The 27,530-nt window shown below is 37.7% G+C and overlaps 3 protein-coding genes and 1 long non-coding RNA gene across 17 annotated transcripts in view; 3 read left to right on the plus strand and 1 right to left on the minus strand.

The window, feature by feature from the left end:
* Positions 1-1,146: 1,146 nt before the first annotated feature.
* On the plus strand, positions 1,147-12,552 carry Psn (presenilin). Of its 11 annotated transcripts, none has more exons than XR_013102491.1 (12): positions 1,147-1,426; positions 2,052-2,302; positions 2,377-2,586; positions 2,658-2,878; positions 2,973-3,257; positions 3,593-3,837; positions 3,915-4,073; positions 7,418-7,678; positions 8,426-9,463; positions 9,881-9,993; positions 10,156-10,389; positions 10,621-11,711. XR_013102491.1 is itself a non-coding variant. In XM_076904415.1 (8 exons), exons 1-7 carry the CDS (start codon positions 1,292-1,294, stop codon positions 4,068-4,070), a joined length of 1,503 nt encoding a protein of 500 aa, XP_076760530.1. In that variant the 5' UTR covers positions 1,147-1,291; the 3' UTR covers positions 4,071-4,073; positions 11,919-12,552. The 11 variants fall into 11 exon arrangements, 3 of the variants coding, with proteins under 3 accessions (XP_076760530.1, XP_076760521.1, XP_076760508.1); XR_013102493.1 differs by having other exon boundaries at positions 10,624-11,711; XR_013102494.1 differs by having other exon boundaries at positions 7,418-7,540.
* On the minus strand, positions 6,258-21,761 carry Klp98a (kinesin-like protein 98A). 2 transcript variants are annotated; one of them, XM_076903988.1, is made up of 16 exons: positions 21,391-21,761; positions 20,858-20,927; positions 19,077-19,187; positions 18,141-18,257; positions 16,398-16,643; positions 16,122-16,294; positions 14,991-15,396; positions 13,757-14,041; positions 13,135-13,548; positions 12,546-12,743; positions 10,705-10,827; positions 10,280-10,381; positions 9,849-9,986; positions 8,382-9,437; positions 7,392-7,661; positions 6,258-6,945 (listed from the first exon to the last, which is right to left on the minus strand). In XM_076903988.1, the coding sequence occupies exons 1-16, from the start codon at positions 21,435-21,437 to the stop codon at positions 6,700-6,702; spliced, it is 4,002 nt and encodes a 1,333-aa protein (XP_076760103.1). In that variant the 5' UTR covers positions 21,438-21,761; the 3' UTR covers positions 6,258-6,699. The 2 variants fall into 2 exon arrangements, with proteins under 2 accessions (XP_076760103.1, XP_076760112.1); XM_076903997.1 differs by lacking the exon at positions 10,705-10,827.
* A 135-nt stretch (positions 21,762-21,896) lies between these two features.
* LOC143427575 (uncharacterized) lies at positions 21,897-23,404 on the plus strand. Of its 2 annotated transcripts, XR_013102329.1 has the most exons (3): positions 21,897-22,070; positions 22,123-22,284; positions 23,051-23,404. It is a non-coding gene; the product is annotated as an uncharacterized LOC143427575 (long non-coding RNA). The 2 variants fall into 2 exon arrangements; XR_013102327.1 differs by lacking the exon at positions 23,051-23,404 and having other exon boundaries at positions 22,123-22,587.
* A 353-nt stretch (positions 23,405-23,757) lies between these two features.
* Positions 23,758-27,530, plus strand: part of Myo81f (unconventional myosin 81F) — a 37,781-nt gene continuing 34,008 nt past the window's right edge. For both annotated transcript variants that reach the window (XM_076903967.1, XM_076903975.1), the window contains exon 1: positions 23,758-24,120. In XM_076903967.1, the coding sequence (XP_076760082.1) occupies positions 24,096-24,120 (25 nt within the window). In that variant the 5' untranslated portion in view covers positions 23,758-24,095. The remainder of the gene's footprint in view (positions 24,121-27,530) is intronic.

Consider the following 27,530-nt stretch of genomic DNA (forward strand, 5'->3'; position numbering starts at 1 on the left):
TTAGTAAATTTATAAATTATACCTAAATTGTTTTCAGGAATACAAAAACCTCTAAAATAATTCTGCCAACTTGCCATTCTGCTGCTAGTAATTTCGAGACAGAAGTAATGAAACCGTAAGTTTATACTTTTACTGTATTTTATTTTATTTTATTTCATATTATTTTGTTGTTTATTTTGTGTTAGCTAATTTATAATTATATAATTTTATATCATATATTTAAAAATCCTTTTTAATGAATCTAACAGATTTGAATATTACAGAGGCACATCTGCTGAGGAGCCAGGAACAAGCCTGATGACGACTCATACAAAGAGATCATTAGATGATAGTTTCAGAATAAAAAAATTACATGAACAAGTTAAAAGATTAAAAACGCAAAATAATGCATTGCGTACACAAATTCGGCGATTACATGCGAAGGAAAGGGAAAGAAAATCAGTCAGCCCAAGTAGACAAGACGAATATAATAATTTGAGGGAATTAGGTCGTAAGTTATTACCGGAAGATTTTAATAGATTATTAACAGCACAAATAGATGCACAATGTAAAAGTAAACATGGCAAAAGATATATGTTTGTTACCGATATATTTGTATACATAGGTATTAAGTATATATAAAATAACTTTAAAATAAATTTTAAAATAAAATATACAATGTATAATATATTTTTTGTATTTTTCATTATATTTTTTCTTGTTTATCTTGTATAATATTTATGTTCTTACATTTTTATAGTCATAGTAACATGTGTATTTTATATTTTTTCGATTTTTGCTTTCTTTCCTTGTTTTTCAGTGTATTAGAAATAATACATTTATTATTTTTATTAAATTTTGATTAACTAAACGTAAAAATAAGTTGGGCAGATAGAGAGTAAAAAAATGCAAGTGAGATTGAAATCCAGGTGGCACTGCGATTAGGTAGCTTCTGTCGCGCATGCGCACTCAATTTTATGGTACACCGACATCAAAGGTGCCGACAGAGAGTTTCGCTACTGTATACTGTGGTTGCGTTGTAAACTTACAAATCGTCGAGAGTGTGCATTTTTCTTGACTGATCCAAGCATTTCTTACGTATATCGTGATAAAGTTCCATAAGGGTGATTTTGATGGTTATCGACGTACAAAAATTTGTTGTGTACTTTTGTATCGCGCTTCTAATGTGATCGTACACTATTATATGTGATAAAGAGTAAATAGCGCGGGGGTGCAAAGAAAAAGCGTATGAATCTGTCAGGAACATTTTTTTCATGTCGATTTGTCCGTAACTATACAGAAGCGTTGATGAATGTCTGAGAGTGAAGCTTACGATTCGGCAGACGAATACACAAGCCTAATGGACGGTCACGTTGCGGAATCTCGCACGGACGATCTGGGCTTGGTTACTGGTAGAAAAAGGCGTTCGCGTATCAGTAACGAAGAAGTAATATTTTTTTTGTCCAACGTCTATAATTAAACAAATTCATTTTACTTCTTAGCGTTTGAATTACTAATTTTTGTTTAAAAAAGAAATACAAATGTATGACTGATGACAGATTTCTGTAGGGGTAAAAACAGAAGTCTCTAAAGAAAGCGATACAATTGGTATTTGCTCAATTCAATCATTCGTTTATCTAATTATTACAGATAACAGTATCGAAATTATTCAGCGCTTTTTGATTTTTTACTTTGTTCAATATTTTTCAAAGCCGTAATATTATTCAGCGTTGTAGGTTTATTTTCAATTAATGTGTAATAGTTTGTCAATATAATGCGCTATAATAGTATATCGCGTCTTTATGTCAGTATCATAGATATGTGATTCGATACAATATGAAATGTTTTAGTTGAATACAAACTATAATTAGTCAATAGTTGAGATATAAATTTTAAGGACATTAATATTTATGTTAGACTTAAATTTTATTATGAAATATTACATATTTCGTAGTTATTGCGTGAAGTTAAAAGTGAAACAAGATTTTGTTTTCTTATTTAAATAATTGATTTGTATATTAATTGTTTTTGAATAAAAAGAATAACACATTTATGATACATATAAATTGTAGGCTGAAAATGGTGTTCCCGAAGTTCATATTCAAACACCTGGTATATCAAACAATGCAAGCACAGGCAGGAGGGGTACATCGGGTAATGATGGTCAAGGTAGACCAAGAAATTACAGGGACGAAGAGGAAGAAGAATTGAAATATGGAGCGGCGCATGTCATCAAGCTATTTGTGCCTGTTTCTCTTTGTATGTTAGTAGTAGTTGCAACAATTAGTTCAATAAATTTCTATACAACCAAAGGAATGTATTTGTAAGTATTGACAACTTTTTTCATTTTATTTTTATAATACAATATTTATTTTACAAATGAATACTTTCTTTCAGAGTGTACACTCCATTCCATGAAGACAGTGCTGACACTAGCACCAAAGCTTGGCAGGCACTTGCCAATTCTTTAATACTTATGAGCCTCATTGTAGTTATGACGGTGATACTTATCGTTTTGTATAAATACAAATTTTACAAAGTAATCCATGGATGGTTGATAATAAGTTCCTTATTGTTGTTGTCAATGTTTTCTATATTATATTGCGAGTGAGTATCATCGATTTGTTAATCACTTTCTATATTTTCAATTGTCTAAGTAAAAGTTGTTCTGCCCTCAGACAAATATTGAAAGCATATAACATTCCAATGGACATGTTTACCTTAGGCATAGTTTTATGGAATTTTGGAGTAGTTGGAATGGTTTGTATACATTGGCATGGTCCCTTGCAATTGCAACAGGCATATCTTATTTTTATCTCCGCTTTGATGGCACTTGTATTTATCAAATATTTGCCAGAATGGACGGCATGGGTTGTGTTAGGTGTCATCAGCATTTGGGGTAAGGGGGACTTACCATTAAAAAAGAACTATAAACGATGAAATTAATAAAATATAATTGTTTAATAATAATCCCATATCGTTAATTTATTCAGACTTGATTGCTGTATTGACACCAAAGGGTCCCTTAAGGATACTTGTAGAAACCGCTCAAGAGCGAAATGAATCAATTTTTCCGGCGTTGATTTATTCTTCCACGATCATGTATACCACCACCATGACATACGCTGGGTATGTACAGGCAGCAACAATGACCAACAGCGATTCTGCTACTGGCGATAGTGCAACGTATTCTGTGCGTGGCCAAACTGATAATCAAAATAGCACTGCAGCTGGTGATACAGAGGGCGGATTTACTCCTGAATGGGTAGAAACACATGGTAGTAAATAAATTTATCGTATTGTATGCAAGCTATAGAATTGTGTGTGCAAATGAGATGTATTTTAATCAGGTAGATAATTGCATATAAATGAATATTAAAATAATTAATTGAAGAAGTACAAAAGAAAATAATGTTTGGATTTATGCGTGAAATTATGGTATATGTTAAAAGTGAATGGTTCCGTAAAGAGACTTGAAAATATACCATGTATGATTAATACAACATTAGCAATATTATTAGTATTAAAATATAGTCATCGTAGTTAAATTTCTCGGTTAAAATTATCTGTAATTTGTAGTATACTTGTAACTGATATGATGATTTATTGTTAGGTGATCGAGGGGAAAGGCGGGCACAAGAGGTGCGCGAAAACACATCATCGCTAACGGAAAGTTCAAGGCAACAAGATAATCGTGTTGTACGTGAATCGCAAGGAATGCAAGTTGCAGTCGTCGAAGAAGAACGGGGAGTGAAGCTGGGTCTCGGTGATTTTATATTCTATAGCGTTTTAGTTGGGAAAGCTTCCAGTTATGGCGATTGGAACACTACATTGGCTTGCTTTGTTGCCATTCTTATTGTAAGTCGTTTATGTCTGGTGCTAAAATACCTAGTAAAAAGAGTAAAAAATTTGATTATGAACGTTTTTATTTTCAGGGTCTTTGTTTAACATTATTGTTGCTGGCTATATTCAAGAAAGCATTGCCCGCATTACCAATCTCTATTACTTTTGGCTTAACGTTTTATTTTGCCACCAGGGTTATTGTTGCGCCGTTTGCAGATAATTTAGCAAGCGAGCAAGTGTTCATTTAGTAGGTATGATAAGCATATAACATTCATAATTTATTACAAAAGAATAGTGCCTATTCACAATATTGATCGTCTAGCTTTTATATTTCCGTTTAAATAATTCATCGTTGGTAAATTGTCACTTACAAATTTATATCAGGAATCGATTAGTATATCATGGAACATCGGATGCATACTGATGGTTCCATGAATTGGTACAAATCAAGGTTGAATAGCGCGTGTGTTATATGAATCGGATCGACCCAGTATTTTTCAATAATAAGTACTTGTTACATCAAACAATTACATCGGATAGGAATCTAGTATCTCAACAAATGCTCAAGATACAAATCTACATTTGTAAAATAACAGAATAACATAAATAATAAATAACGGTTGTATTTATCCGGTATTAATTGGCGGTCACACGTTAAGTACGAAACGATTTTCGAAATCCTTAACGGTTTTTATAGGTAGATTATAGAATAAAAAGAATAGCGATTAAAACTAATTAAATTAATCGAGCTATGACAAATTTATTGTGTCTTTACATTTATAGAACATAGATCGCATAGATCAAGTATAAAAAAAGCAGTTGATCTTTTTTCTTTTCTTTTCTATTCTTTTTTAATCGGAAATCGTATGAAATATGAGGTATAATGTTTGTCTAAACAATTCGCTAAATATACAAACCTCGCGGCTACAAGCTACTAGTACCACTAGCCGTTCAGGACAATTCCTCGGGGTTCGAAGTCCGTTTATACACAGCCATGGAATTAAATATCGTTCATCGTTCAGTCGCAAACTTTGAATAATCCATTTCAATGACAATACGTATTGCTATGCGTTTCATTCGATATTAAACAACAAAGAATGAAGTGTAAGCTTCGTTAATAACACTCTTGTTATTTGGAGAATTCAAGGCAAAATGATTTTGGCTATGCAGTGAAAAGATAGCGATTTCTTATTACTTCTACAGTATATGATTATTGGACTTGAGAAGCGTATATATTTTGCATGCCATTGAAAAGGGTAATTTTGCATCGCATTCGTTTTCTATTTTATTTTTATTTTACTTTATTTTTTTTTCTTATTCAGAAGCAGTTTTTTCATATATAAATATAGCGGATAAACATTTTGCCGAGAATAATCGATAATATCAAAGTTAGCGTTTACTATAACAATTCTCTCAAATTGCTATAAGCATAACGATCCCAAGTAAACTTTAACATCGCTGTTCCTTTTTCTCTTGTTTCCTCGTACAAACTTTGCCGCGAAACGCAGTGTATACATATACAATATATATATTATATATAAATCCCCGAAACCGGAAGAACTTCAACAGCGATATGATATCATTTGCACTTCGTAAAATTATGATAATTCAATAAGTTTATAACTACGTACAAGGAAGAAGTTATTATTATTATTATTAATATTATTTTCATTTTAATATCGAGTCGAGTTTTCAGTCACGAGACGGTGTAAAAGACGCTGGTACGACGAAAAATAAACGCGTTCATTTATGAAATCTAATTATTATCACGAGCATAAAAACACCCGACGCATTATATGGTCTCCGTGGTTGTGCGGACAACAAATTATCTTTATATCGTGCGTATCTTTTAACAATACTGATCTAGCTACATACTCGCTAGAGATAGACGCGTGTATAGATTCAATAAAATCAACAATTCGTACGAAACCCAGAAGCGAGAAAAAGGGTACAACTTGAAAAATTGTAAAATTCTAATGATAAAAAAAAACGTTAGGAAAAATTCCCAAACCCGTAACGAGTAGTCAGATCGTAGAATTTGATCAATATCACTTAGAATATTGTGATTCTTGCCGGAATCTAATGTCGAGAATGTCTTCAAGACCCATCAGATCTTTGCTTCTCTCAAATACCGAATGAGCTGTAACCGCTTCGTTAATTTCGTAAATGATAACTTTAGCGAAAATTGGTCTAATCTATAACTGAACGATTGTCGTCTCTTGTGTTCCATATCAATCATTAATCGTAGTAAGTAAAAAGTCGTTTAATACCTATTGGAATAGTAACACCATTGGTATATATAGTATAATATTGTCAAAAAATTTGGCATTCATTTAAAAAGTTAAAGATGAACTCTAAATTTTGAAGAATTTAAGTGATAAAAAAAGTATATGACAGTATACTATAGCTATTTTCAAATTGTGTTATACTCATCTGTCTACGAGTGGATCAATTTTCGTTAAAGCAGGTATTTACGAAACACATATCGAAGCAATTTCAGTTTCATGCATCGTCTGTGTAAATTTCACGATATTTCCTCCTTTTTTCTTTCTTTTTTTTTACTAACGCTAAAAACAAAACAAATATTAAACGTGCGATATATATCAGTCTTATAAACAATAAACTTTTGGAAACATATTTTGGTAAATATATGATAATCGTCGTTTAAAACTTTATACGCGTACAGTTATCACGTGAAAAAGTTGCTAACTTGGCTAATATTTTTCTCGCATTGGCTTCCCTCCAGCTCGTTCTTTATAAAAAAATACACAACGAATTGTAAATATTTCCTATGCGCTCACTCGAATTTGTTCATTCTTCTATCCTCGGGGAATCGTGTGTATGTATGTTCGTGTGCATCGCTCTCTCCTCTATCTTTTAACTTGTCCCATATTTACTGCTCTCGAACGTTCCACGCCTGAAGAACGAACTAAATTCCAGCAACGATTGCTTATCTATGTTGCTCAAGTTGCCCTTGTACTTGTAGAGAGATTCGCAGTGCGGCAATTCTGAACAGATCTGTATCAACCGTCGCAAGTATTCCTCTAAACGTTTTCTACGTTGCCGTGCCACAACCTCGTACTTTGCGAAAACTTGTCGAGGTGGAAAACGTATCGCTGATACCTATGCAATCAAGACATGTAAAACTATTGAAACGTTGATGTTTAATGTGTTTTAATATACTATGTGTCTATAGTTGTTCATCGTTAGCCTTTTCAGTTATGTGGTCGTCGAGTTTGAAAGATTCGGTCTCTTGAGATGACAAACAATAGATGTTGAACACGTACAAATTGTTCAACAATAGATGGTGGCTATTTCGACTAAATAAACTTATATTAAATGGTCAGTATTTTAAGTAATTTATTTTTGACCAATTGGTATTTGTTTAGCTGCCAGTGGGGGCTTCAGAGGGTACCGACCCTTCGTACTTAAACACTAATCAAAAGGATTAAAATAGTGACCAGTAAAATAGAAGCCTTTTGATATTAAAATGGATATGTATAAATTGTCGAACGCAACCATCTTCCAATATTACTCACCACTGAAAGGGTTGATGAATGTCCACTTACCTTGCTACCATACTTTTGTCGCATAGAAATGTACAACTCTCGGAATCTTCTGTATCGACGCAGAAGGGTCCAGCTGTCGTCATGGGCCACAACACGTACTTCATACTCGTAGTGGCTAGATGTTCCAGCTCCACGTATCACGTAGGAAGGTATACTAACGATCATGTTAATCACGCTGTCGTAGTCGGCGTCGTTCGCTATCAAAGACGGCAGGGACCTCGTGATTGTAAGAGAATAAGGACTACTCAAACGATCACCTCGATTTTGACTCTAGACAAGCATTGATGGTATAATAAACGATTTAAAGCTTTCATGTCTTTAATTACGATCTAGAACTCGAAACTTTCATCTTAACATATTCAGTGCGTGTCAAAATGCATCGACGAATGAATATTTCCGATATAGCTGACTTTTTTCTTCCTACTGTGCTGTTCCATATAGAATATCCATCCATAATTTAATATAAGTATGCGAATGAATTTTTAACAAACAATTAAATAGAAAGATTGTAATAATATTTTACGAAAAGTAGTGTAGATTAGAAATAGAAAATTTTCGAATTTTACTTAGAAGTAAAACAGACGACGACCTAGAATGTTCAAACTTCGTATGAAGTTTTAAGTTTTTAGTGTATATTTATTTAATTAGATGTCTGTAGATGTATGCTAAAGAAAAGATTGTACGCTGTTCAGAAGAATCTAGTTCCAAAAGTGTTATTTTGTAGCGTAAGCGTAAAATTTTAACGTAATATGAATTCATTTTTAAAACGTATTATACAATCGACATCCGCACTAGATATGTTAATCATACTTTACTTTTAACAGAGAGTACAATCCCTCGAAATTCAATGACTGGGTTACTCGAAACAAATGATATTTTTTCTTCTTTCGTTCTATCACATCAGAAATGGCCTATTTCACATAAGTAATCTTATAATCTTTCAAGTCTCTAGTAACCCAGTCGTAGAGAAGCGAACGTTAATGAAATTACCGTTAAGTATACTGTCGAGTATCCTCTTCCTGATGATATTCTAGGTGCAACTGATTCCGATAAGTTCTCCTCCTCAGTGATATTAGGCCTGTGGTTCCTGAGAAGCGGAGATCGCGTTGTGGCCACGGTCAACAATGTGGCCGAGTTACTCGTGGACGCAAGGTCGTGGCACGTTTTCGTTTCTACAGTCTGTACACGATCGTTTGCGTCGCCAACTGCCAGCCTATCATCATCGCACTGTGACACTGGCTGTTGTTTGAGATTCTTCCGTTCATCCTCCAGCAACGATACCTCTAACTCGATCTGTTGTTTTTGTAGGTCTTGCAAGATCGTGATCTGTTTGTTCAGATCTTCTTTGGACGGCGTGTTCGCCTCCAGGCACCTCATCACCATCATTCGTTGACGAGCGATTCTTTGGTTCAATCGTTTCATCGCTGGATTCTGATGAACAGGCGACTCCAGCGAGTCTTCCAGTACATCGTCCTCCGTGACAGAATTCGCCGGGGACTTCGATTCTGTCTTCTCCCCGTTAGCGCTGCCGTTACACGTATCTAACTTCCCGATTATTTCTATGAGAGATCTTCTGTTCAGGTTCAACGAACTTCTGCTTTCCGTTTCGCACAATTTTGCCCTGTCATTTTCCAACTGTACTTCCAGAGAATCTTTCTGTTGCGCGTCTAGCTCCCTCTGTTCGTCAGTGAGAGTGATCTGGGATTCTTTTCCACTTGTATCCTCGAATGGAATCCGCGGCTCAGGCGAGTCGGCCGCTGCTGTATGAAAAGTATCCACTGTGTCTATGGAACTTGGATCATTTTGAGGCAGTAGACTCATGGCAGAGGCTATTTGGAGTTTTCTATTGCAACCCTCCTGCAGTAACTGAATATCTCCGTTCGATAGAACTTCGTCGCCAGTCAAGAAACGATCACACGGGGAAACGGGTAGTACGGGTTTAAGGTTGAGCGAGAGGCTCTGTTTCCTCTTCAAGATCTCTTGCAACTGTTCTTGGCTCCGTTTAGCGAGGAGCAGTTTCTTCTCCGTGTTTCCTTCTCCCTCCAACTGGTAAAAACGTATGGTATTTAGTGGTAATGACAGAAATAACTTGACGAATTAATTGTATATGGAGAAGCTTTGTATTATAAATTAGGTTTACCCATATGAATTTTGAATAATTTTCTACCCTCTGCAGCTACAATAGTTTATTCACAAAGTTGTGCTCTTTAAAATTATTTTAATCTATTTCCTTCAATCGCAATCTAGATAATTTCTTAATTGTACCCGCTTATTTGAAAATATTAGGACAATTAAATTAAGGAAAGGAGTCACAGAATTATTAACATTTTGTCTGTTGTATGTATTAGAAGAAGTTAAATATCTATTTTCCAAAAATGGTGATTTATAATGGCGCATAATTTTAGAAGAGTCAACTCTTGTAAATAGATCTATATGACCCTAATTTCTCATACTTACTTCCAAGTAAAACATATGCTTTTGCTTTTTAGCGATCTCCATCAACTCCTCCTCCATTTTATCTACCTTGCTTTGATGCTCGTTCAGGGACTTCACTTTATTCTGCAACTCAGTTTCCAGGACGGCCAATTCTTTTTTCTGGAAGGTAGATTCTTGGAGTATAGTTTTAGTCTTTACATATTGTTTATATATATATATAGTATTTTATTAATCATATAAACTAGAAATAAGTTGTATTCTTTTTAAATCTTTTCTGGTCCATCCAATTTGTTCAATGAAATCAATTTGGTATTGTTTGCAATTGCAGTTGAGAGGTACGTGATTCGCAGAAACATAAGGTCCCCGGTTGCTCGTCCTAGTTTCCAGAATTATTCGACATGTCGAAATTATAATTAGAACCAGAAAGTAGACACCGTGTCAGGTTCACTTACATGATGATTAACAAGCTCTCTCACCGCGTCAACGCATTTATCATCGTTCAAGCTCGACCAGGATTCTGGCAAGCTGCCGTCACTGCCAGCGCCGTCGTCCGTCTGAAATGGTACATTTTTCTGTCTAAACTGAAAGACTGCGAACTTCCATTTCTATATTAGTACTTTATCATAATTTTCATACAATCGAAATGAATGCACAAAAAAAGTAGAACAATGAAGTAATTAACAACAACGAAAAAAAAAGAAAAGAAAATAAGGTCAAGATGCAGGGCCATATGTTGCGTGCGATTACTTTCTTCTATATTTTCACTTCTTTTATTCTTTTTAATTTTTTTCAGTAGTTCGTGCCACATCAAACTACGGACTACACGTGCCGCGCGCGCGTTATTGTCGAATTTTCCTTTCTCTCTGGAGACTCTTACCTTCTCCCACCATTGATGGAGTCTTTGAGCGCGTTCGTGATTGCTCATGAACTCTTCAAACTGACGATGCTTGGACTGCAATGTTGTGCGCAGAGAGGCAACTTCCCTACATAAATTTTCTACCTAGTACCACACATACAGATATCGATGCATTAACAAAAAAAGATAACAGAAAATAATATAGTTTAGACGCGTTCCATTCTTTTTTTTTTCATTTATTTTTTTCTCTTTCGTTCTTTCTCTTATTGTACGTTCGATCGAGGAAAGGCAAATACTAAACTCACACACGAGGTACTTTAGTTAACAACTAAAAAATGTTTTTTTACAAGTCACCGTGTGTACACATACTCGGTTATCGGTTACAAGAGAAGAGTAATGTTCAGTGGATAAAAATAAAAGTAAAAGCATGCCGTTTTCTTATGCACCAACGATAACAAATGTACGAGGGGAGCTACGTGAACGTTATGGCTGAGGTCGACTCGTACGAGTTTTATTGGAAAATTCAATGGAATATAAAAGAAAAATTAATTGTAGGCAAAAAATAAAAAAAAAAGAAGAGTCAATGAAATAGTCGCGATAATACATTACCTTAATAGTTCAGTTAGTTAGGTCTTTAATTCCCACATCAGCACTCAAAGTGCACGTGCGTGGACGTACCCCAACAAAATTGTTAACAAGATACACTGGGTTTGTTAATCGGGAGCTGTTAATTCTCTCGATTGTGTAAGTATATATAAATAATGCTTAACAAAATATGAGTGAGAAATAGAATATAGATAGTAATAGAAGTGTACGTGCAATATAATATATATATATATATCATGTATCGTTAAAGATCGAAGGCCAATTTTTGTAAGAAAAATTTATTAATCAACAGTATTCGTATATATATATTTATATAATAACAACAGTTCTTTCTTCTTTCTCGCATAACAAACCCATATATATAGACGTTTCTACAAAAAACAAGCCCACATATGTACAATAAAACGTTCTTTCGTTTTTTCTTTTTAGTCTGTTCACCTTAACAATCGTCTACAAGGTACTTAACATGTAACATTCCACGGAATGCCATACTTGTCCGGCAATATCTCGTCAACACTGGCACTTTTATTCGTATTCAAGCACAGCTTATCGTCATATTAAGCTTTTCTATTTAATTCGCAATAAAAAGAGCAATAAGCATTAATATATATGTCTTTCTCTTTCTACAGGCTAAAGTATCGTCTGCGTGAAAATTGGCCGCATTTCGTACTAGAAACCCGTGAATAGAATCTGCGTAGAGTCAAGAATATAATACAAAAAAGAAAAAAAAATGAAACGTTTCCTTTTCGTACAACGATTCAATTATACAATTGGACAAATATTGTCTCTGTTAACAATGCAATTGTACATTAGTTACATTATGTTACATTCAGGAGAAAAGCCTGACATTAGACGCCGTCCGTTGCTTTAGAGCACCTTAAGCCTTTTATTCATTTTAAATGAAACTCTCTAAGTCTATTTAAAGTAAATTAAAATGAAAGAAACGTGATCGCCATCAACAGTGATGGCGCAGCACGTACTCCTTTCCTATGCACTTGAACCACCCTGGGTTGTTCAAGCGATTCAACTTCTGAACACTTGACGGAGAACATAAAGAAGAAATGCATGTACTTAGATACTTTTTTCCGCGTATCAGTTCTTTCTGGGTGTCACATGTTTAACGGGCAAACGTGCGAGTAGATGATGATGTTGCCAGACAAGCAAATAAGGACACCGAGAGCAATAAGGACGAGGTAGAATTGATACTTGATCGAGATTACGTTCAAGTCCGGAGACGGCGCGTCCGAGTCACTTACTTGCGTCATTTCGTCCCGCCGTTCTTGCTCCAAGAGGTGACGTCGCGTGCGTAACTCGCGCTGCCGTGACTCGAGGGCCGCTATCGCGTCCGCCCACTCTTTCCACTGAGCACCCCATTCGCGTTCCAGCTCGCGCTGCGCTCCTTCCAGAGCCTCTCTTCTCGCAGCCCATCTTTCTTCTCGTTCTTCCTGTTCCCTCTGCGCAAATTGATCAAACAATATGATTTTATTCGTTGACGCGTGCTCGAGAATCGCATAAATATCTACCGCAAGGTTTGCTAGCACAAAGAAAGAATATTCAGGAATTTGTACAAAAACATAACATTTGTTATCTGTTATCGTTGCCGATACTGTATCCTAAAATCGCTTGTATCTTTAATCGCACTTTATTCATCCGAAGATTAGAAGTATTTATAAACAGTATCGTATGATAATTTTCAAATCAATGAATAGCGTAGGAAGATAATTTTCTGACTGCTTAAACAGAATAATCATTTATCGTACATGAGCGATAAAGAGAATTGAAGCCACATAACAAATGTGATAACCAGCAAGCCGTAACTATGCGGCGATTGATCGATGCACGCACCTTGAAGTCTTCCTTCTCTTTAATCAGAGCAGCTTTCTGCTGTTCCAGTTCTTCGAGCGCCCGGAGATCTTCGCTCGAGTTTAGGAGGTTATCGCTAGAGGACGAAGCATGCAAATCCGAGACACTCCAACTCAAGAGTGACAATCTTGAAAGATTGACGACCGTGGATTGTAAGTTACCGTTACCCGTTCCACCTTCCTTTCTTAGTTTCGCCGCTTCAGCCGGATCGTTATATCGGAACATATTGTTCCGGCCAAGAAGAATGATACAGCCCTGCGACAACCGCGTCGGCTTATCTACTTGAGCGGTGTTGATCCAGCAATGAGGAGAAAGGGGATGAAGGGTCGCCACACCGTTATCTAGCTCCACCACACAATGTTCTGGCTCGACGTCCGCACCAGTTAATACAATATCCTGCACGTTAAATAGTAGATTACATCATAGGAAAAACTTCATCATAGGAATAACGTTTCAAAGAACGCAACTCGAGGGTAATTGAAATATTCTCCTTAATTGCATTGGTGGTCCATTGAAACAAAGTATATAAAAATATATTTATCTAGATAGAGTACCTCGAGTTGAATTTTTTAAGACATTACCGTGCACAAGTTGAAATGATTACCTGCGTGGTCGGTGCTTCTTCCGTTCCCACTAACGTTCTACCCTCTTTCAGGTGGTAAAGCGTAACACCAGTACTAAGCAGATCATCGTCGATTCCTACTAAGTGCGGCATTTCTGAATCTAGTACTACACCAACGCCACTTTTCCGTAATCCTAACGCTTTCTGTTCCTGGAGAATCTGTTGCGTTTCTCGCCACTTTTCCGTCCATTCTTCTGTCAACACTTTCTCCTGTTCCTGTTTCTCATAAATCTGCGCTAACAATACTTGTGGTGGCCTTTCAACACTCTGCGATAAACAGGTAATATTTTATCATTAAAATACACATACTTATTCCTTTTATATTATTAATTCTCCGTCAAGAAAAAATGTCTTGATAAGATTTTTCTCTTCTATTATAAACAAGTAAATAAATAAATTAATAAAAATGTTCCTTTATGCATCGTTGATTCAAAAATATAGTGGTACAAATAAAAATTAAAACATTTTGAGTAACATGTGCTCTTGGTTGTAAGAATCTATTCAGGACTGATACAATTTAAAGATGTCTAAAATATATTGATAACTGCTTCGTTTTCAATATTTTCAGATATTCTATTAGAATAGTCAAAAGGTTTACTAACTCTTAAGGAAATTTTGAAACAAACTTCGCGTTATTTTTTATTAACGATCTTTTTCCATCTATCAAGCACTTTTAAAAAAATTTATTTAGATTAAGTCTACAAACTTCTACCCAATGTCTTTGCATCGGTATTTTTTATCAAATATTGAAACATCCAATTTAAAACTCAGTAAATAAAAAATTAGCTTGCTCTATCATTCATGGCATCTTTACCGCATACTTGTAGACATATTTTTTTTTTTTGGTTTGCACTGCATTTCTACCTTTGCAGTAGTAATGTAGCATGGTATGTCGAAAATACATTTTACTTCCGCCCGTTTCGAGGCTACGCTGAGCACGATTAGTACAACCAATCTTCATACTTTTACTTTCAAATGACTCATTAAAATGTCTACTTTCAAATTCTACCCGCATTCGTGGATTTGTTGCCGTATCCACTCGCATATCGCGTAGCAAACGTTATGTTGCGAAAAAGCGAGAAGATCTTTTGGTCAATTCGATATAATTATTTTTGTCCTGAAAAGTTATATTGTTTGTGGAGAAACGATACACTCGACGGAGGATTAACGAAACAAACTTTTAGAGTATTCAAAGAAGAATCGCATTAATACTTGCCATATCTTTCCCAATAAGAGATTTCAATTTTTGTATCTCTTCCCTGAGTTCCCTGATCAATTTCACGTTCGGGTCTTCGTTGATGGTCGGTTTGTTAATGATATTCTTCGCTCGATTAGCGTACCTGAGCGTGCTTAGAGTCTCGCCGTAGTTACAATCGGCCGGGCTGATAGCTGCGATCATGATCGTCTTGGAGTTACCTCCAAGCGAGTCCTTAAGCAGCCACGTCAACACACTGTCCCGGTAAGGTATGAAGACGCTACGCTTAGAGGAAGAAGACGCATCGCCCGTGGAACTGAGTTCTGCGAGCGCTGATATCACAGAGCCTAAAGTCACCAATGACTTGTTGATGTGCGCACCCTCCTTCAGCCGTTGGCCTGTCGCACCCGTTGCGTTCGCGCGTTCGCTGAACAAATACAGGAAAACACGTGAGAACGTAATTTCTTAACAAAGCCATTATTATACTTCATCACAATTATTTTTAACACTAGAACTACCGAGCGTTAAAGTACACCCGTTTGCTTTAAAGAAAATAAAATGAAAATGCGTATTTAAGAAAATACTACAAACATATGCTAAGCATTCTTATACATATCTTTTATGACAATTTTCGTAAACGAATCGCTGTAAATAAATTATGAACATTGATCATATTAATGGTTTTGTTCTAGTGTTAAAAATGTAGGCAAGAAGTTTACATATTTTTTGTAACACATCTTATATGAGCATGTAAATTGCACTGTAGATTGTTGATGTTTATTACCACTATTTTCATTTCAGGATAACATTTTGATCAAAATATATGTATTCATACACGTGCTTGTAAGAGAATCTATACCAAACTTTATCGATTGTACTCACGGTAAGTACAATGTACTAATAAAAGTACAGACATAAGTATAAAAATAGCAGAGGTATAAACGTAAGTTTAACAAAGTTACTTTGTATAATTTTTCCTTAAACAATCACCAACCTCGAGTGATACATAACTGTCTCGTTTGTCCGTATTCAGGAAGTTTGAAGAAGAGAAAACAAACTTTCCCATAAAAACTTTTTGCCCACATCTTAAAACGCGGTTGAGCTATAGTACAAGAGAAAAAAAATGATCCTGAAGACGCTCGTTTCGACTACCTTCCGGCCAAGTCGACGAGATGCACCTTGGAAACGGTCTCCGACGGCATGTTGCCCTCGGATAGTCCAGCTTGGACGAACGTGATCGTAAAAATTGCGTGACTCCTGCTGCTCACGTCGTTCATGTTTGTGCTCGCCGTGGTTCTGTGCGTATTACCTCTCACCATGCATTCCTACAACGGTAGAAGATTACTCTTTGTACTGAAGATCTCGCTAGGCGACGAGTGGTACCGTGTGGTGGAACGAGCAGGAAGTGGAGGAAACAAGGTCGTTTACCTGAATGTCTGAATAATCGTACACGAGGTGACTGGACAGGTCTTGGACATAAGGCCCTCTTTTAGGATGCTCCCGCACTCTGAGGGAATGAGACTGTGACTGGTCCAATCGTAGCAAGTCCCTTACTCTCTCATTGTGTATTTCCAGGAAAGATACCTCGGTTCTATACGACGCACCGCTCTCTTTGCCAGCAGCCATTCTGGCGAACAGTGTCTTACAAATCCGTGGTATCAGCCCCTGAGCTTCCTGATAATGCGCGTGAGATGATTAAAAAAAGAAAGAAGAAAAATGTCAGACGTGCAAGAGAAACATCATTCGAATCCAATTTTTAATTACAAATTTTGCCAACTGAGTTCTTAAGTACACTTTTAAGGTAATTCTGTTACTACATTGCTGCCCTAGAGAAGTAGAAATGTTCATGTCAACGGAAGTGAAAAAAGTTAAAGACAACTGATTATACATTCATACCATAGACGGAATATTATACGATTTCCATTAAAATAGATTAAAAGAATTTTCTGTTAGGACTGTAGCGACAGAATTACTTTCAGGCGAAAGTACACAATCCACTTTAGCTGAAGAATGCGGCTGATCTAACAAAATTAGCAGCAAAGTAAACAGTGTAAGTTATAATTTGATTGAATACTCTGATTGAGTGATAATGTACGCTGTTGATTATTGAATCAATCGCGTTACATAATCAAAGCGAACCGTGTACTTTTTTGGCTTCATAATGTAGATTAGGCAGAAAGTAAGGAGTGTTGGAGGATATTAACGTCTCAAAATTGAATTCGAAAGATATGAAAAGAAGATTGGCGAGATGGAACTCTTTGGAATACAACAAAAATTCTGCTTTCATCATTTTCTCTGCTGACCCTTCGATTATTTTTGGGGGGTGGAGAAAAATTGTAGAAATGAAATGACCGGTGAAAGTATAAGGAAACCGTTTCGCAATAATGCGAGAGATTTTTGTGCTGATGAGAAACTGTGATCAATCGCTAGGGGAGCGTTCAAGCGTATCAATATGTTAATAAAATCCTAAAATTAGATCTCAACGATTTTTCTTATATAGATTAAACTTTACGAAAATCGATGAAAAAACTATTGATGCTTGAAATGATTGGAGAGTTTAATTTATATATAAGAGAGTCTTTCAAAAATTAAATCGCATAGAAAGAGTGAAAACAAAATTTACTTAATGCTGAAGATTTGTTTGAATAGAGGTACATCTGTGAAGTCGTGACAAACGAAATGTTTGCGTCTTTTACAATTTAAATGAGTATAATTTCATTGCTAGCTAATATATTTTTATCTAAATATAAAAAAATATATATATTGTATACACCATTATTTTTTATATTATTTGAAGTACCGTCTATGCATCAGAATGAATGACAGTGAGTAACATTTTTAACATAATTTACAAACCATGTCTTTAACGAAGGCATATTGTATTGAATGAAAAAGATATAAAAGAAATTCAAATATTTGAAACTATAAGACGCACGAGATAATAAACTCAGAATTATGCCTCTCACATATTATCGTTACATAAATCAATATACAATTGATCGAGGTGGTATATTACAGATAAACGGTAACTTTAAATAAGTACGATTAAAAACATAGCAAGTTGTCAAACAGACATTTCGTATATTACGACCCGGTGGTGTTGTAGCATGTTGTTAAACGATAATGTTATAAGATAGATCCTTATGAAAGGCGAAACCATCGCCGTATTACCGGTGTGCCCATCATAGTAAAGGTCTTCCCGGACCCTGTCTGGCCGTAGGCAAAGACGCAGGCATTGTAGCCCTCGAAGGCACTTTCAATTACGTCCGTACCAAGATCGTAGAAAACCTAAAAGAGAAGAAAGATCAGCGACCAGCTGTTGCAAGGCGATACCAATGGGGTATCCACCGTAGCGAATGGAAATATTCCTTATCGTATTTAAAGATAGCACCAGACACGCGTTGCGTGAGTATCTAACCACATTCATTGACGGGATACTTTTAATAGCGATTCGAATGAAGGAATTCTAACGAGCCGCGAATCATAATTGTTGACAATTAGGTAATTCAATTGGCAGTCACTTTTTATAGCCAATAAAAATACTTATTTCATATCTTAACCGTGATATGCGACTACTTGTAAAAGCGTGATAAGGGGTAAACAGGTTTATCGTTTACATAGTAATTAAAGCGTTTAAATAGTTTCGATATCATTTTTTAAGTATTCGGGAAATATGAAATTTTGCAATTAGTACCAGTTCTTACGACTATGGTTACTATACCAGTGCACGCAGGTTTCTATTTTAATTCAGATCGTGGCTCATCGTCAAAACATTGCCCAATGCAATCCTGTGAATCAATCGATCGTGATAACGTATCTGTTGGTAAAACAAAAAATTGGTTTCGTGGCAGAAATGAAGCACGTGAAACTTAATTCGCGATATTGACGTAATAATTATTAATTTAATATCTTGATCGCAACGAACAGCGAATCGTGTATTCAAATATGGCGCCACTTTAAACAGTTATACTCTACAAGCCATGTACGATGCCTCTTTTCTTAGTTTTTAATGGGCGATCGAATTTAATTTCTTTCCGTTGATTTCTGACAATACGATTTCGAATCGATAGATTCACGATAGATTTAAAAGAACAGAGCGATATACACCTCTTCCTGGGATGCATAGTTCTCGTCATTCGCGTCGAAGGACCAATAAGAGTGGTCGAACGTGAAGTCTTTGTATTTCTCCCTGTCGATTTCTCTGCAACTACCCGGTGTCTGGAAATAACGCGTAAATACATCAGCATAATTCTTTCGTAGCAATACCATCAGGTCACAGTGAAATAATAAAACAAACAATCATTTCGCAGGTAGGAAAAATTCCATTATTGGTTACGATTGATTATTGCGTTTTAAAGGATAAGAAAGTCGGATAGATCGACACGGATGAAACGGTAGTACAATGACTGTCAAAGAAGCATCATTCATAAGTGGCTCGCAAACAGTAAGCTGTTATGTCACGTGCATTCGTTAGGCTGCATCCCACATAACTAATCGTGTTCTATCGAGAGCCACTCCATTTGTTATGCAACAGCAAAAGGAGTAGGAGGCAATTAAAAAGTAAAACTCCTTATATTCATACCCATCATGCAACCGACAATAAGCAGAAGAGTTATGGTGAGAGTTATTATCGTTCGTCAATCGCGATCAACGCGCTCAATGTCGCGAGAAATTTGAGGTTCGTTCTTGGAAAAATATTGTTTAGTCATCGTGTTTGATCAGTCGAGGTCATCAATTCCACTGTGCACATTGCGAATTCGTTACTATTCGTCTCGAGATCGGTTGGAAAAAATAAGCCTATTGTTTGATAAGCGAATTTTTTCTATATCCGACAATGTTTACTTCGATCGAGGATTCAACGGTGGTTTGCGCGCCATAAAACACGTCACGATCTCCATGACGAATAGTTACGCTGCATGCGCTAGATTTTCATGAACCTGTTTCACCACGCCATCGATAAAACGAGAAATCCGTTTTATGATAATTAACGGGGATAAATGCAATAAAATGGTAATGTAATGCAAAAAGTATGGTTCGCGTATCTGTAATCGTAAAACGCGTAGCGCGATCTTGATTCGAGAAAAAAGAATTGTACGGAAAACCAAGTTCGTATTTTTAACGTTGAGTCACCCGAGGGACGGAGAAATGGAAACAAAGGCTTATGACAAACGAACCAAAGTAAAAATTTCCCTTAACGCGTTATACGTAAAACAAATCCACCAAAAAGCATTAAAGGGGACAATGTATAATTGCGTCGTAGTTTACTCGTAGAAATGTGAACAAATTTTATTTGCACGGAGCGTGTGTTAGTCACGATGCGATTGGTCAGTTTTGTGGTTAGTGTTGTGCGACGGAAAGTGACTCGTCCGGGATTGGTCCAGCAACGATTTTCGCACTTTCTCCGATCAGATGACGTGCAGTTCGCTATCTTGCTCGCGAGATCTCGGTCAGAGATTTCGCTCGACAAGCATGTATATCAATGATGTAACGTTAGAACAACAAATAATCCCCGGATGGTAAAAGAAGATTCTGCCACGTTCGCAAACAATGTACATCGCGGTTGCCGTGAGACATTAATGGGTCAATAGCCGAGGTTTGTCCGTACAGAAATTATGACACGTATCGGGCACGGAGCGTTTTAACGGCGTGGCGGTCAACGGCAATTCGGGGCAAACAAAAGATCATTCCGAAGCCTAGAAATCTTTTTAGAAAGTACGTCCGCGATCATTAAGGACGAACCGCGGAAGGATTGGCAGGAGTTGGTTGTTGCGAATGATGCGCGTATACTATACGTTTCAAGGGAGGCATTTAACCTTAATAAGCAACGGTTAGTTTCTTTTTTTATCGAGCAACGTCAAAGGCAATATGTTTTGAATGCTACGGGCTACCTTGGTGTTGAATATCCGTGTTTTCTTGCCATCCATTTGCACGATCATCTTTGCATTCATCGCCAGCTCCCTGGAATACAAATTTGACATATTCACACACAGCCATCAAACTGTACACTTGAGCGACATTTTCACCGACGTTCCCTCGAATCCTGAAACGGTTCGGAAGAGAATTGTCGAAAATGATAAGAGAGAGAATCACGATAACGTCGTATACGGGACGAATGACAGCAGGTGGCAGAATCTTGTCGCACAGTCGTCGTCGCATGGTGGGTCGATCGAAACCATATGATTGATCGTTCCGTGGGACTCGAATTACGTTCGAAGGTCTAGGACTCGCTAAGTATACCGAAAACATATTTGAGGACACTGTCATCCGAGTTGTGAGCAGAGCAGTCTTTGTCGAGCTGCTCTACCAGTCGCAAACTAGTTGTGCCGCAAGAAATGGGATCCGTGGTGAACAAAATCTAACACGACGTGCCGAGAAACGTCGATAAATCCGTACAGGTTATCACCAGTTGCATAGCACGCACCTTTTGTTAAAGGGACGAACCCTCACGGCAACCTTCACCGAAGCCATCGCTATGAGGAGCGCATGGACTCTGTCGTGGAATGGTGTACCGTGTCTATTTCACTTTTTCGCTCCGTTTTTCGACTCGCGTTACGCGAACACGAAGTATCTCGCGACGCTACGTAGACAGCACATCGTCGACGGGTCCCGCTGCGCTACGAAACGTCGTCGTCGTCGACCCTCACGCACGACGAACAACATCGTCCTCTCAACACGCTCTCGACAGACGGACGACTGCTGGCGAGCCGCTGTCCGAGGCAAAAAATCGCCTCTCAGCGCATGCGCGTACCCGCGCGGATCCCCAATTTCAAGTGACCCGCACATTTGCTCGTTCCTCGTGACGCCGGATGGAAAACAACGAAATACAGCCGCGGGAGAAAAAGAAAAACACGCGAGCCTCGGCTGATTAGAAGAAAGGGTGAAAATGGGAGATAGAACAGTGACGAGGAAGGATAAACCGATGAATCGGCTACGAAATCGCAGAAAAAGAAAGGGAGACCGTCGAACAGGTTTTATATTCCCCTTCTACGGAATCTGACGTCACTACGTGATCGGTACAGTGGTGGAGAGTGAACGAAGAAGGCGAGCCACCCACGCAGCAAACCAAGAGAGCTAAATCAAACGCTTTGCGGTTTCTCTAATGTAAGCGCGTTACGGCGGTTGTACGGAGAATTCATGTTGTTTTGTTATCCAGCTGGAGATTACGCATCACCGGTGGGCATGGATCCAAAACAGAAGTGGGATACCGTAGGCATATACCTGCCCACGATCGCAAATAGAGAAAATATGTCATAGGCGGCGCTAAGTTCGTCGTTGGTAGTGTTCTCATACGTATACGCCAAGCGTACAATAAGCAGTACGCCGTAGGTCAACGGACTTTTTCATGCTTTGTCGCAACGTCATAAAAGGAGGAGATGTTTCGGATGTGTCGAGTTATATTTTTGAGGCAGGGAGAGGGTATTCGTCGCGCGTATTGACCTGTGGCGTCAATTTAGCTACCTGCCAGAAAACGGGTCCGGCAACTCTTGTCAGACCTGCCCGTAATTTGTCTCGTGCAGAATTACCGATCTGCGACCGCGCCGACACCGTAAACAAAGTTTCCGCTCTCCCTCGCAATTCTATTTGCCGTCTGCTCTAAATTCGGAGCCTGTTGCTTTCTCTAAATGGATCCGCATATCTACGAGAGATCATTGATACTTTTCCGCAACGTAAACAAACGCGTCGTAGCTTGCCGTTAATGAAAGACGCGCTACACGCGCCACAGTTTTAGATATAAATTTTACTATCAATTCATTCTTCACACACATAGAAGCATGTGCATTTTTATAAATAATTCGATGTATTTCGAATAATGTTCTTATTAGTGAGCGTTACAAAGTATACTCGAGATTAGATTCTCTCTAATGAGAAGACATAATCAACTTCTGTTGTGGTAATTCTAAAACTGGCACTTGATATCAAGGAGCGCGACCTGATCATAAAACGCGAGCCTTGAAAAGACGAGTTATACGATATGGCTGGTGCATAATGATTCATAGCGGATTGAACTGACGTAATCCTGTCTATGTGCCACGGTACTCTGGTGATACAGAAAAACGTGTCGATACTTTGATTCTGTTTAGGTAAGAGACACTTCCCGTGGAGCCAAATACGGCCGCAAGCGATCGTCACTCGTCCATTCTTACGATCCTACATCATTGTTATTCAGACAGCTCGGTCGCATTTAAGAGAGACGAAAAATATCGCCTGTAAATGCGATACATCGGAAATGTTACCGTTGTTCCGTGCGCTACAAGAATAACGCGCGAGAAACTGTTATCGCTACTAAAATATGAAGGCAAGCATTCTCGGAACTTGAATTATTATCGCACGACTCGTATGTTTACTTTTATTGCGATTCAGACGTAGCTGAATGACGTCGGCCACAGCAATTTTGGACCATTGAATGAACTCATTCGATGCTGTCCATTCATACATTTTTAGAATCCGTATTACTCACAAGTTCCGTTTTAAATTTACCTCCAATCTAAAAAAGATATTATCGTTTATAGAATTCGACCCAATAGCTACAATACTTATAAATAGAACAGTAACATTTATTGTTATATTATTAACAAAATTGCAACATCGTTTGAAAAAATGTCCATTCCCACGAAATTTCACGGAAAATGCTGCTGCCATCTCATTGTTGTCTCGAAGTTTTAGCAAGTGCTGACGCGCGGCTGTTCGAGGAATCATCTACGTAGCAGCAACTCGGTCGGTAACGTAGAACGACGCGTTCGATCGTGAAAGTAGGGGAGGAGGGGGAAGTATCCGACGCAGCATGGTGGCGCAGCAAGTCAGGGTTAGTTCATTTGAAAAACGAAGCCGTGGCCGAGCACCAGTCGGGTGGCAACTGTCGAGCATGTGCGTGGTTTCTTGTGCTTGCTAGTCGTGTCTTAAATCGCACACAGAACGCAATTGCATGTACACCCCGGTACGTGTACGAACGAGAGACAGTTCGCGAACATGTGATTTTGACAGAGTACACGGTTCGTTGACGCTCGTTGCCGCGTGCGTGAAAAGTGAAGGTTCACCTGACCGGATATATCGTTACCCTGCAGCAGCAGCAGCAGCCTCGTTCGAGGGGGTGGTGAATAATGTTCTGAGTCGTGAGCCACGCACATCATGGTTGCTAAGCACTTCACGCAGGGTAAGTTTCCAAACCGTTCGGTACCTTCTGCTTTTTCTTCTCGTACATAATCGTGATTTCATGAACATTTGATGATCCGATAAAACACGATAATACGTCCCGAAATGATTATGTTGCCTGCAGGAGAAAACGTGCACTCGTAACCGTCCATGGTGCACCATCACGGTGCACGGTGGGTGGTGCAACTAGCGATGATGGTTGTGATAATAATAATGGAAATAATAGTAGGACTAGTAAAGGACCGAGGTGAATCGCCTTCTTTCTATTATTATGATACTCTTATAATGGTGACATAGTTCAGCGACGTTTTTGCGTAAGCAGAGACAATTGAACATTTTGTCGCGCAACTTGGTTGTTTTTCATCGATTATTCGGAAGGTGTTCCATGAAAGTAAAACCGGATAATTTATTGGTACAAATATGGATACTTTTAAGATGTTAATGAAACATTTGCATATTATAAAGTACACAATTAATAGCGTATGATCATCGTGTGCGAGGCTTGAATGAACTTATATTTTGAACACTTTTTTTTTAAGCAAAGTGCGTCAGTCAGGGCGGAGTAGCATTGACCGATTGTTCCGGGGGATAAGCTGGGGCTTGCGTGAGTCCGATGTCAAGTTCGTGGTGGCTTTTAAACCATTCGTTCGATGTCCCATCGATCGACACTTAACGTAATCTTGCACTCGCGTGCCCTTCTGAATATGTACGCATGTTTTTCTGCACGAAGTAGAGGGTACGAATGCAAAGAGAAAAATAGGTTGAATTCTCCACCGCATTTTACGAGCTACTTGACTACAACATTTCTCAACGTCCATTTACAACTGGACGAAACTCTCTCTGTAATATTACTTTTTGCATTCAACTGGAATTTTTTCGTTACATAAATTTCGTTCAACATAGTTAATGTGTAACAGTTTTAGCCAAGTTTTTCCGTTCCATTTGCGGAAAATTGGTAACCGATTTGTTGGTATTCCAATGCTTTTAATTTATAACGCGACATCTAGTGATTTCTTGACACGCGATAATCTTCGACATAATTACATGTTACCCTTAAAATGTTGCTTTATCACGCGCGACAGGTGTAAATAGCATGGTAATTTTTCACGGAAGCTCGATCAATGAAGGAGGTGTTCTATGGTATGCAATCATTTTTCCACTTCGGATCCATCAACCCTTCCTTCTGCTATACACATATACCCGCAGTGCAGTGATACATTCAAGAAATTTAATTACACATCGCTTCTTTCGAATACTGTTATCGTGCTTGTACAAGATCTTTGATATCTCTGAATGAACTTCTTATCACTGATATATGATAAGTGCATAGTTTTTTTATAATGCATAGTTTTACAGAATCAATTGTAAAAATCGCTAAATGAGTTTCTCGGTTTCGTCTTCAGTTAAAATTCTTTCTCCTTCAGCACAATTGAAATAAAAACTAAACAATTCTCTTTACCAAATACTGAAAACAAAGAAACTTCAGATCATAAGAGCACGTTTCTTTCGTTAGAAAGAATGATCATGGGTTCGCTGGAGGCTCGTAAAATGTTTCACATAAAAACGGTCCTTTTTTTGTGACACGCGATCCAGTTCTGCGTCGAGCAGGCAATACAATCTCGCCGTTCGTATACAATCAGCATTCATGGTAGTTTGATGCGTACAATGTTCGTGTACATTAACGCGGGTCGAGTTATCACGCCGCGTATGATAAAACCACTTACGCGTGGTATACATGTATTTCCGATCGAGGGTACAATGCATTCAGTGACCTGTCTCGAAGGGAAATTGATACTATGTCAGTCTGTTGCATAAGGTATTTCTTTGTGGGTCTGAAGAATCTTGTAGGCAATGTTTTTTAAACATTTCATTATTTTAAATAGAAAAATTACGATAAGAGCGTACTTAATTTAATACAACAATAATGTTAGTAGCTTAATATTTGTTGAACGTGTTTGAAAGCGAATAATTTGCATTGACTTATAGTTTCGTACGATGAATGGCAAGATGCTCTTTTATAATATAAATACCACTGGAGATTGGAATAGGTTCTGTTAGTAATTTTAAATTCACGAAAAGGGAAAACCGCGGAGAACGAATGGTAGAACATGGAACAAGGCAAAACAGCTCTTGTCTTTTACGAGTATTGAGAGTCGTAGAACGGACTAATTGGGTGATGGTATTTGCTTTGTACGCTTCGTGCATTTTTATTAGAATACCTGTGCTTAAACGTATTCTATCGAAATATCTGAAATGAGGATTCATTTTTCTCAGCGTAAAAATTGTACTATTCGTTCGCTATGATATTTCATTACAATTTGTTTTTTAACAATGAATACAGTTAGATATTTAGAACGTGCCTTTAAGTTATCTGAGAGTAGTTACGGATGATTTTACACGTAGTTGCAATATTGCACAAGCTCCCTTAGGAAACCAATTTCACGCGTGCCTAATCGATTCGGCAGTTACGATCGAACACGGAGATTCTTTCCGTGAGATTAATACGATATCTTGTATGAATTCCTTGACCGTTTCTAACATTCGCTGGGCAGTAACTCCTGAAACGTACAGGAATGGTTCTTCGAAAATTCGATTTACAGTGACCCAGATCGACTTCCTGAGAAACTTTTCCACCGTGTACGCGCATGTATATCGTGGACATCTCTGAGGGACTGACTCACGGCAGCATCTCGTTAGAAGCAGGTTTCCCCGGAATTTCGTGCCCCTGCAATGAATCACCGGATACAGACGTCAAAAAGAAATATATTTTACTCGAAAACGTAAAGTCACAACTTTTCAAAACACGTTGACACGTTACGATTGAAATGTAACTATCTCTCGAACAGTTTCTAGTTCGTTCGAATATGCTACGTAGTATTAATTAAAACAAAAATTTTTTCATATAATTGGAGGGGATTTAAGAATAACAGATACAATTTTTAAGTACAATAAGTACAGTAATTACGAAATAACGACGAATTGAATAAAATAAAAACGAGTAAGGTTGACTTCTTTACTTCGATTACGTTTGATTTGTGATATATCGAAATGTATATCGAAGTCGATCTGACGCACGAACATAACCCTATGCAGAAGTAAACGCGCCATACGCTCAGTAAGACATCGACCGTTTTTCGGACAGGTTAGAACGCCGGTGTTCTGTATATGATAATGCAGCCAGTTAATTATTTCCTCCCGTTGTTACGTGTCGTCGACCTCTCTGAGAACTCTTCGGTGGTGCATCGTCGTTGGTTGCCGGATCGTTGCACGAAAGCTTTGGCCTCGATTGACGGCATGAATTTTCTTGAAGGTAACGCACCGTAAAAGGGAGATTCCCGGCAAATAGAAGGACAAGCAGAGAGACAAAAGGAAAAGAAAATCGAACGAATCCAGTTCTTAAGGATGAAGGTA

Source organism: Xylocopa sonorina, chromosome 1, assembly GCF_050948175.1.
Source record: "Xylocopa sonorina isolate GNS202 chromosome 1, iyXylSono1_principal, whole genome shotgun sequence".
In the NCBI taxonomy this organism is placed as follows: Eukaryota; Metazoa; Arthropoda; class Insecta; order Hymenoptera; family Apidae; genus Xylocopa; species Xylocopa sonorina.